Source organism: Polypterus senegalus, chromosome 10, assembly GCF_016835505.1.
Source record: "Polypterus senegalus isolate Bchr_013 chromosome 10, ASM1683550v1, whole genome shotgun sequence".
NCBI lineage: Eukaryota > Metazoa > Chordata > Cladistia > Polypteriformes > Polypteridae > Polypterus > Polypterus senegalus.
The window spans coordinates 129572717-129584030 of NC_053163.1; the positions used below are offsets into that span (position 1 = coordinate 129572717).

Consider the following 11314-nt stretch of genomic DNA (forward strand, 5'->3'; position numbering starts at 1 on the left):
TGTGCAGGTACTTAACTTGTGTGGCACCACAAGAATCACTTTATTAATCACAAATCCAAAGGAGATAATTTCAATACTTTACTATTCGGATTTGCTGAAACTTTCCGTAATAGTAGTAGTGCTGTACAATAGTGATAGAATTTTATGACAAAATTACATATTTATAATAAAATGCAGATTTTGAAATTAAACTGACAACCACTACACAGAATCACAACATTCACGATCTCATTTTACGTCATTCCTATGAACCACAACACTAGGACTATAAAACCCACAACAGACAGAGCTACAATACTTCTAATCCCTCAGTGTGCACATACCAAACTGAAACATCTAAATATATTTAACTGTTAAACTTTAAAAGTAACTCATACCAACCTAAATGAAATTTGACAGAAAGGCAGTAGTTCTGAACAGCTGACATGTTAAGAACAAATATTGCCCACCTCTCCCCTACTTCTTCATACTTGCCAAATGTATCAGGAGGAACAAACTACATCTCAGTTACATGAAGCCAATAATTCAAGAGTCGCACTATTCACCTTTATGCTAGTGTTTCTCAGTCCTGGTCTGGGAGAGCTACTGAGGCTTAATGTTTTTGTGTTAAACATTTAGTAAGATTGGCATCTTGTACAATTATATGAAGTTCATAAGCCTTGTTTTTGCAATTAGTTTATGAAGCCAGAAGTTCCATGCAATGTCAGATTAATGATTGCGTTATCAAACCCTTTAGTACAAGTTTATTATCCTTCTTCATTGAGGTGTTGGCATCATTTAATTGATCCTCATTCCTGTGAAGATTTAGAAGACAGAGAGGACAAACTCATGCTGTTGTATTTCATGCATCTTTCACAGTAAACAGGCTTAAATAATACTTTGAAAATAAAATGAAAAAGGTCAGCAATATTAATCTAATCCAGAAAGAAAAAAAAGTATATTTAAAAGCATAATTTCTATTTTAACACAATGTGAGCAGCAACTTCGAACTGCGTCGGACAAATTAAATGCAGCTTTGGTCACTGGATTCCAAAATAAAGCCTATAGTCACAGGGGTTAAATTAGCCTATAGCAGGAATACAAACTTGCTGTAGGTTTTTTGGAACATTAAATGGATTTCCATGTTACACAAACACACTTTGATTTGTTTAGCTTTTAGGAGGGATTTCGTCAAATATCTGCAATTGTGATTTCATATGGTAATGTCTGAAGCTGTTGCTTGCTAATGATCAAATGAAAGAAAATTACACTTATGAAATTACTCTGAGCATTTGCTCTTGATAGCACATATGAATGCTCTGTTAATTGAAACGGGGTGAAAATAAAGGAAGCAACAGCTACCCAAAGTGAATTAAAAGAAAAATCTACTTTTTTTCCATATTTTAATACATAAATTAAACAATGTACTGGCTATCTATAGATGATGATCAGAAAATATCCAGCTAATAAAGCATGGAGTTTAGTTAGAGGCAATACATTATCTCCCAATACTCACAATTTAAATTAATAAAACTGTGCAGCTCTTAGTGATATTTCAACATGTTTAATCATTAGCAAAAACAGCTTAATAAAACTTAAAATAAATGAGAAAAAAATGCAAAATAAACAATTATTCTATTTTCTGAAATGTATTAATAAATACTCAGTTTCTGTATTGACACACAACAAAATAACTTACAAATATTTTCAGTCAAGGTAGATGCCCGAGCACAAATTTCTGGAAACAGAAAACCTGCAGCCAATGTGATCTCCCAAGGCCAAAAGTGCAAACCACCGATACAGACCAGGTAATTTTAATTTTCCTGTGGTATGCTGGCACTTGTTTAAACAAAAAGAAAAAAAAAAAAAAATCCCACACACACACTGGGACTAAAGAATGCAACACGGGAAATATGAACATAACACAAAAAGGCCAACCACCTTTTGCACAATAATGTGTTCTGACCAAGAAATCAGAAAATGTTCATCTTTATTCCTTTAGCGTAAAAAAAAGTGTGACTTTTATTTTAAAAATATATATAAATATAAATAATCAATGTTGAGACAGTACAGATGAACATAAATATACCTCAAAATAAGAATTTATTTCAAACAAACCAACAAAAGTCAGAAAAATACACTAAAACTAAAAAATTACCAAAAAAAAAATGTATAACCATATACAATATGGGTAAAATGAAAAAAAATAAATAAATAAAAAGCCTTCTTGTTCATAATAAGAAAGCCAGTGATGCACTGCCAAACTCCTGAAGGTCTTAATTTCTTTAATAAATTAAGGCTCCAAAAAAAAACCAACAAAAAAAAACAAAAAACAAAACAACAACAAAAAAAAAAAATAAAACAGTTAAACATTTAAACATCAGTTATCACACACACCCTCCAAGTGCATTCCTTCCCATTGGGAATCAAGCAGAGCAGCTGTGTGATTAATCATTTAAAAGCAATAAAGACTCCAATAGTCCAGGTCAGCGAATCAAAGCCACCACCACAACCCTTAAAATTAGCTGCCCATCTCTATTATGTTTTGAACAGATGAGCAGGGTAAACACTATGGAGCTATGTGAAAAATTAAAATGAATTGGCTCTGACAAATGATTGAGTTCATAAAAAAAAAAAAAGGTAAATAAAGGTAACTCTACAAAATTTAATATGCTGGTATAAGAGCAAGAAAAAAAGTAAATATGAATATAACAAATCTTATTGTAGGGTCAGTACATTTACCATGTTAGTTCAATCATTATTTAGACTGCATTGAAGTATATACAACCATTTGTCCAATTCTCTAGCCAGGAAAATAAAACAAAAACACTTAGAATAACGATTTGTTCAAGACTTCAAGCCAGATGGATAGAAAAATCATATTTAATTGGAAACAGCTTTTAATGCAAACTAAAATAAAAAAAAGCCAATTTGAACGGAAGTAATTCCAATCTGCTGGACTCCTATTCACAAACACTAGCTGCCGTATGATACTCACTAAGCAAGATTATCAAAACGATGGTGAGATCCAAAATACTTAATTTGAAAACAAGTTTACTATTAATCCACAACAGAAAACTTTAAATCTGTCATCCCATCATTTCTTGCTGCATGTAAAAAATGACTCTATCCCCCAATAGTTTATGTAAACTTCAACAATAAGTAGATCATCTGTTTTGGGCAGTGACTACAAGACAAACCTTGCACACTGAAACTGCAGTACATAATAAGAATGAAAAAGGTACAAATTCCCATTTGGAAGAGCATTTTTGTAAATCAGCATGGCATTACCATGTTATTAAGGTGAGTGGCTCTCCCCAGATTTAAAGCATTATTTAATACTTGCAGGGTGAAAAAAGCTGCACAAACAAAAATAACTGACCAGCAGTTCATGACGCTCCTGTTCACACTTCATCTGTTGCAGTTTTTCCAGGTAGCGGCATATAGTTTAGATAGATACACATAAATATGCAGAAAAACATATAAACCTTAAGAATAAGTACTTCACCTTTGTTACATATATAAAAACCTAGAAATAGTTGTATAGAACTGTACAACTATTACATATAAAATTGAACTCTATATAGAATATTTAAATAGTATAAAGTACATATTGGAAAAAAATAAAATGTACTTAAAATACTCATTTTTGTTAAGTTATGTAGTGGTTTATAAATAGCTAACACATGCAAATAAACAACTAGCCATAATACATCACCCCCTAAAATGCAATTTAATATTGGAGAGGGCAGGAAGAGAGAAGTTTGTGTTATATTTTAATGGCACTGGACTAGTTCATTAAAAAGAATAAAATCATTGTAAAAAAATACTAAATTTTAAGGGAAAGAAAAAAAAGAAAAAAAAAAAAAACAAAAAAAAAACCTATCACTGAGTAAAATACACCTTTAGATAAAAACTTGATAAAAAACATACAATAATGGCCCAGTGTAATTTCTGTAAAATAAAGTGGTAAACTCATAAGATAAAAACTTGATAAAAAACATACAATAATGGCCCAGTGTAATTTCTGTAAAATAAAGTGGTAAACTCATAAGCACACACACATTCATCTCAAATGTACTGTCCAAAAGCCTAATAATGTGCAAAATTCCATTAGTAAGGAATCTTTACATTCTCTCACACATACAGAGAAACAGGAAGGAAAAAAAAAAAAAAAAAAAAAATCACACACACACACAAAATGGAAAAAAAACTAACATTTTCAATTTCAAGAAACTTAAAAACAATCACAGAAATGTAATGGTAGTTAACAAGGTCTAATTCAACCAAAATTCCCTTCCCCCACAAAACATTTTTAAAATGTACAGTACAGAGTTTTAATAATTAAAACAAAATATCAATTCAACAGTCTAGTGTATGGAGGCATACCTATAACCCCATCATCTCACCCACCTCTGAAAAATCAGTAATGAAATTTGCAGCGTGACTGTAGAAAATGGAGTGAAAAGAAAATTATCCTGGCCACCATCTAAAATTACACCACCCGTATTGTACACTGCTAGATTTGTTAACTTGCCAGGCAATTTTACAATCTCTAATTTCCTTCAAAAGACAGCATATAGGTGTGCTATCCTCAAATACTATCCTTGAAAAAAAGAAACAATAAAAATGTAAAAGAAATTAAAAAAACAAAATAAAATAAACAAAACAAAAAACCAAAACAAAATATTCAGCAAAACAAAATCAAATTTAATGATCATAAATGCAAAAACAAACAAAAAGGAAAACACAAAAAAAAGGGCAAAGAAAACAAAACATAGCACTTCTCAATGCAGTCTCTCCCCACCCCCACCCCCAGTGTTGGCTTTTCTTTTTAACTTAACAAAGATCTGTAATATTAAAACTACACTGCATGGAAATAAAACCTTAACATACAATGGTTTAGCTACTCTGGAGGAAAAAAAAAAACTGCAAGGGGGGAAAAAAAACAGAAGTGCAACCAAAAAAAATCTAGAGGGATGCAAAAAGAAATATATGTTGAAATGAGCGGCCAGCTTTTAAATTTAGCAAGAAACAATACCACAGTGTATTTTTGGTGGTGGGGGAAATAAACATAAATAGCCCACTATGCATTTAAATACATTTTGGTCCTCTCTAAAGAATAGCATGGCGGTTGTTTCTATATGTTTAACTACAACGCTGGCTTTCCTGGTATATGTTTTTTTTTTAATAAATACAATTCAAATATGAAAGTTATTTTCCGATATAAAGCTTAGGTATACAGGGATCCAATTAAAACACATGATGAGAAAGGAAAAAAAAAATAAAACCTTACATATCTTTACTTATACTTGCTTTAACTGTAGTAAAATTAAAGTAAGTAAACCCCCCCAAGACCCAACCAGTTCCATATACAAGCAATCCCCGTCCCTTCCCTTGACCAGGTAAGTTATTATTCATTTTACATTAACTGCTTCACCACTATACAAGAACTTGAGTTCATGTCTGGCCATTTTAGAGAAGATTAATTTTCAGCACAAAAAAAAATTCTTAAAAAAAAAAAAAAAGTGTTCAATTTAAAATACATCTATATATCCATGTGAGAGAGACAACACCAAATAAAACAAACATGCTTTGAAATACATACAATTTAGGATATTGGCCTGAATGTACTCATTTACTTTCTTTGATGGTTATTTAGGATGTGAAGGGATTTGCGCTACACAAAAAGGATAGCTGCAAACAAAGAACTGAACCACCGAAGGCAAAAGGGACAAATGTTTAGGCCAAAGATTATTAAATTCAGAAAATCAAGCAGCAATTTTGAATGTACTGTTTCTTCTGACTTAACACACCAAGTGGGGAACTATGCTCAGTTCATTGCATCCCATTAAGTGAAAAAGGGGGATTGGGGAGGAAACCATAAACAGAAAAAAAAAAAAACTGCTACACTTTCCTACAGACAAAGAGAACACTTCTGAAAATTGGCGCTAAATGGATATTACACTAAACAAAACAAAAAAAAAAAAAAAAAAAGCCTTTAATGGTGTAACTTATTTTTGTTGGTTTTTTTTCCTCTTTCGTAGAAAATACACGAGTAAAAGCAAAGTGGTTTTACTTGTGTGACTTGGTGGTCTTGAACGAGACTTGCAGAATTTTGTCCCCAAGGCGATAACCATTGAGACTGGCAATTGCCATAGCAGCTTCCTCATAGTTTGTCATGGTCACAAAACCAAACCCTTTGCATTTGTTTGTATTGAAGTCGCGGATCACTTTGACGTTGGTAACGGCACCGAAGGGACCAAACATTTGCCAAAGAATGCCCTCATCTGCATCCTGGCCCAGGTTGTAGATAAAGATGCACCAGCCTGATGTGGAGTTTCCAGGAATGCTGACTCCGGAGAGGCCACTCATGTGATCAACACTCATGGGAGAGAACCTAGGCAGTAGTACAAAAGCAACAATAACTCATTATTTGTTACGCACACACATTCATTTAAGTAGTCTAAGTTACTTTTACTACTGCAGATTTAATGGCAAGTGTGCAGGGGTTGCTGATAGGAGAAGGATCACTAGCATACTACCTCTAAATCACATAATAGCTGCTACGGTTTTCAGTTAAAGTCTTATAACTCAGTAAGTACAAACAACAGATGAAAGACAGTGCAAAATAAGCATTATGTAATATGTCTAGATGAAATACCTCAAAGAAGTTTCCACCGCGCCACCCACCTAAATCTCTGAGCCTGATGGTGTACTGGCCCTCCAAAACGGCGTGACTGTGAATGATACAACTGAGAAAGGAGTGCAGTGTTCTTGGTTTGGTTGGGGTTGGCAGCAAACTTGACTGTGATGGGCTCTGTCGCTCCAGGGGGTTTCTGACCATTTAAGTCTTTAATGGCATCTTCTGCTTCTGCCCTTTTGTCAAAACGAATAAAAGCAACCCCCCTAGACAAACCTGCAAAAAAAAAAAACAGTTCAAACAAGACAGGCCAGATGTTAACTGAAATACACACAATTAGTCACCTAAGTGCTGTTAAACAGCATGAGTTCCAAAAATAATAGTATTATTCAGGATAACACTGCTCTACTCGGAGTACCTGAGGCCTGGTCAACAAGGACACGGGAGTTGATGATACGGCCATAACGCAAGAACATGTCTTCCACATCTTTCTGTGTCATGGTCTTAGGAAGTCCACTGATGTAAAGGTTGGCATCCTTGATGGTTTCAGAGCTGGGACGAGCATAGGAGACCTGGCAATTAGAAATGGAAAAAGAGTAAACAGCATTGACATTTATTCCTCTATATTTACAATGTGAAGTTAAGATCATTTACGAAAAATAAAATCACTGTAGGAAATACCAAAAACAGAAAATCAGCTGCACAAACATTTAAGTGACTGATGTCAATTACATTAATCAACTAAAATATCTGTTATAAGTATCCATACTTTTACCATAGCTCTCTTCACCATTAAAATTCAAGTTAAAATTTTTCCTTCTGCATGGTAAATGTATTTTAAACCAAAAAAAAAAATAAATAAATAAATAAATAATAATCCCATTGGCAGACATTCAGTAATCATCTGTACTATGGAGTGAAAAATAGTACAGCTTAGTGCTGGATCATTTGAACACATTCTTCTAAAACCTCATGCACACAAATACTTAAAGGCTCCTTGCCAGATGCTATCTCCAACACCATCTTACCTTGATAGTTTTCGACTGTAGCCTCAGCCCGTTGAGTGTATTGATGGCCCTCTCTGCATCCCCAGGGTTTACATAGTTTACAAACCCATACCCCAAGCTGTGACCTTCCGGTGGGATAAAGGGAAAAAACAAAACAAAAACAAAAACAAAATAAAAATAAAAATAAAATAAAAAACAAAAACAACAAACAAAAACAAAAAACAGGAAAAGTAAACAACCAAATGACAAAATAAAAAAACAAAATTTAAGTAAATCACGCTACTACTCCATCCTACCTGCCACTTTATCCCGGATGAGTTTTGCAGATTCCACTTCCCCAATACTGCTGAAAAGACTTCGCAACTCATCCTGGGTCATGTTCTGTGGCAAGTAATTCACAATAAGGTTTGTTTTGCTGTCCTTCGCCTCATCAGCCATGTGATCCTCGTAACCGTTAGACATGTCATACACCTCCTGCAGAGACAACATTGAGGAAGCATTGAATAAATCAAGCACAATGCTGAACAAATTGGATTTTGCCAAAGCAAGAGAATAAATATTATGCACAGAAGTCCTAGAGTATAAGAGAAGAAAAAGACTGGTAAATAAAAACACAAAAGCACACATGCTACAGCCTGCAAATATTACCATGCAACAAAAGTTTGTAAAGAAGCAGGAGTCAATTTAACAGATGCAGTCATTCTGTATTATCATTAGATGGGGCACATGCTGCCATGTTAAACCAATCTGGATTCATACTTCCTTACAGGAAAGTGCATCTGGATCAGATAATTAGTATTTATACAACAAAACCAACACATATCAAATGCTAGCTGAAGTGTTTGATCTTGACAACATTGTAATGAAAACATACTTAATGTCATCTAATTCAACTAGCAAAAACACTCACCAACCAAAGATATTTCTAACATTTGGTATTGTAGAATGTGACTATATAACATCACATATTTAATTCTATACTGCACTATAGGTGTTTTACAAAATTCTAAAGGCAAGCTGAGGATAAAGCTTTGAATCACTCCTATACAACTATTTAGCTTATTGGTGACCACTAAAAAATCTTAAAGCTAAATAAACAACCCAAAAACACAGCGGGTTCTTATTCACTTCTTTAACTTTTTAAAAATAATCCAAAATGTTAAAAACAGGTGTACATCTTTACTATAACTTATTTGTTAAAGCCACCCTTATCACACTTATGTATGAGTGTGAAACACAAATTTCTTTTATAGAGCCAGTCAGCTTGATCAGTCCAAAACCACTTTGTAGCTGGTTAAACACTTTATATATTTTCAATGAAAATGACATTTTAGCCTTATATTTTGCAGTTTAATATCCTATCAAATACATACAACTAAGCAGCTATACATTTGTTAACACAAAATTTCTTTTATATAACATGGCTGTGAATCAAACAAAAACTAAGATTCATCATTAAGTTGGCTTAAATTAAGTTTAACAGTGAAATTACTTTATGCTTGTACATTACAAGCTGCTGCATGAGTTTTAATAAAGCATAATACATTATAGTGATATACATTTTTCTGGTATCCATCAACAAACAAAAATAACAGTTAAAAACATTTGCAGTAAGACGTTCCATAGTTAATAAATAAAATGCCTTCAATGAACAAGTCAGATATGATAAAGCTTCAGGGTACCAACACATTAAGACACACAAAGCTTCTACTCACTTTTAAGTATCTAATGTGGCCCCTTCTGACTGCCATGTAGACACTTCACAGATGCAGAATCTGAAGGTATCAAAAACAAAATAAGGTAATAAAAATACACGCTGAAGAAAAAAAAAATTAAAGGGCAGGGATATAAAGAAATGGTCTTAAAAAAAAAAAAAAAAGAAAAAAAAGAGAGAAACAAGATGTTCGGCCTTCTTCAGGAAATACCTGTGGAGAGAACAAAAATACATCAGCCATCAGGCCTGCTTGCCTCTTCAGCGTGTATTTTTAACACCTCACTTTGGTTCTGTGTGCCATTGCTGCCAACAAGTATCTCCAAAAACAAACACCAAGTATAACATGCTCAAACATAATTGGACAGTCCAAGCAAAGCGCTTTCGAGCTAAATACAGAAGCTAAAACTCTGTCTTTTTTTTCTACATGTAACTGTTGAATGAAAAATGAGGATAACAGAAAAATATTCTGGACATACACTTCACTGAATATTAAAAATATAAATGTAATGAAAGAAAAAAAAAAAAAAAAGTAAACCAAAAAGCTCAAATTCTACATGAAAATATTCAATGTCTATGAAAGAGCTCAAATAGTATTACAGGAAGTACACATACAAGACTTTGAATAACTTTGGACCTCAAAGTTGAAATGACCCTACTAAATACTGCAGAGATAAAGAATGGGAAGCCAGATTATCTATGCTTGTGTTACTTCTCAGTCACTAATACATTTTTTTTTTTTTTTACATATACATATTATGTTACTAATTTAGATTAATATGCATGTGAACACTTTTCAGGAGGAATCCCATAAAGTCAGGCATGGACATCACAGCTGGTTTAAAGCAAATTGGCTTGTGCAAAGTAGTGGACAAGTTCATCACTTGCGCCATTAGTAATGACTAAACAAACTTAAAATGTATTTAAATCAAACATATTCAAAACATACACTCATGGATGAGAAACTTAAAAAGGGAAAGAATGTGGATTGCACTGGAAAATTCAGTGGGACAAACTGACATGTGATTAATCCATTTACTGTATATTGTGAAAGTTAAAAACCTATAATTTTATATATATATATATATATATATATATATATATACACACACACACACACACTCACACTGTATATATAAAAAAGGTGTTGACTGGATCTCTGCTATTTTACTACCCCACCCTTCACTGTTTCTTAAAAGTATATGAAGAACTAATTTCAGCTGACTAAGTATGGCTGCTTGTTTCACTGATGCTTTACTATACAAACCAGCTACAACTGATCACCTCTGGTTCAAATTGCTTGAAGCTTTTTAGTAACTTAAAAGCTGTGTTGAAACTGAAGGCACAGATGTAGCTCTGCTCAAATAAGGTCTATGGAAAAATTCATACCTTCTGTCATACCTTTCTAGGTCCCATCCTGAAACCTCAAAATGTTTAATATCTATAGCATTTCAGATTTTTAATGTTTATTTCCCTTCCCCAAAATATTTGTTTTCTTAAATAACCTAGATATATCATGCATCACTGACTGTATTTTGAATGACAACAATAAACTTTAAATAAAATGTTTACCAGGTTATACTGTATATACCGTATGTCTTGCCAGGACATCATTCCTTCATACTGTTAATAAGTGAAGCAAAGTAATTACCTTTTACTATTAAGTCTTCAAGAAAGGACATTAGTAAGCTTAAAGTTATACTGATATTTTGTTATTTCCAAAAAAAGATTCACTTCATTTTTTAATACAGAAACATAAATCAATGTTTTGAATGTAGTGTACAGGTGCCGGTCATAAAATTAGAATATCATGACAAAGTTGATTTATTTCAGTAATTCCATTCAAAAAGTGTAACTTGTATATTAGATTCATTCATTACACACAGACTGATGCATTTCAAATGTTTATTTCCTTTAATTCTGATGATTATAACTGACAACAAATGAAAGTCCCAAATTCAGTATCTCGGAAAA

General features: G+C 32.9%; 1 protein-coding gene across 3 annotated transcripts in view; it reads right to left on the bottom strand.

Annotated features, from left to right (window-relative positions):
• Nucleotides 1–4956: 4956 nt before the first annotated feature.
• elavl1a (ELAV like RNA binding protein 1a) overlaps nucleotides 4957–11314 on the bottom strand; it is a 12875-nt gene continuing 6517 nt past the window's right edge. The window contains exons 2-7 of one of the 3 annotated variants that reach the window (XM_039766623.1): nucleotides 9345–9404; nucleotides 7926–8103; nucleotides 7651–7754; nucleotides 7041–7194; nucleotides 6673–6898; nucleotides 4957–6379 (exon numbers count right to left, since the gene is read on the bottom strand). In XM_039766623.1, coding sequence (XP_039622557.1) covers nucleotides 6055–6379; nucleotides 6673–6898; nucleotides 7041–7194; nucleotides 7651–7754; nucleotides 7926–8103; nucleotides 9345–9380 — 1023 coding nt within the window. In that variant the 5' untranslated portion in view covers nucleotides 9381–9404 and the 3' untranslated portion in view covers nucleotides 4957–6054. Of the gene's footprint in view, nucleotides 6380–6672; nucleotides 6899–7040; nucleotides 7195–7650; nucleotides 7755–7925; nucleotides 8104–9344; nucleotides 9555–11314 lie in introns of all 3 variants that reach the window. The other 2 variants (XM_039766624.1, XM_039766625.1) reach the window with 2 other exon arrangements.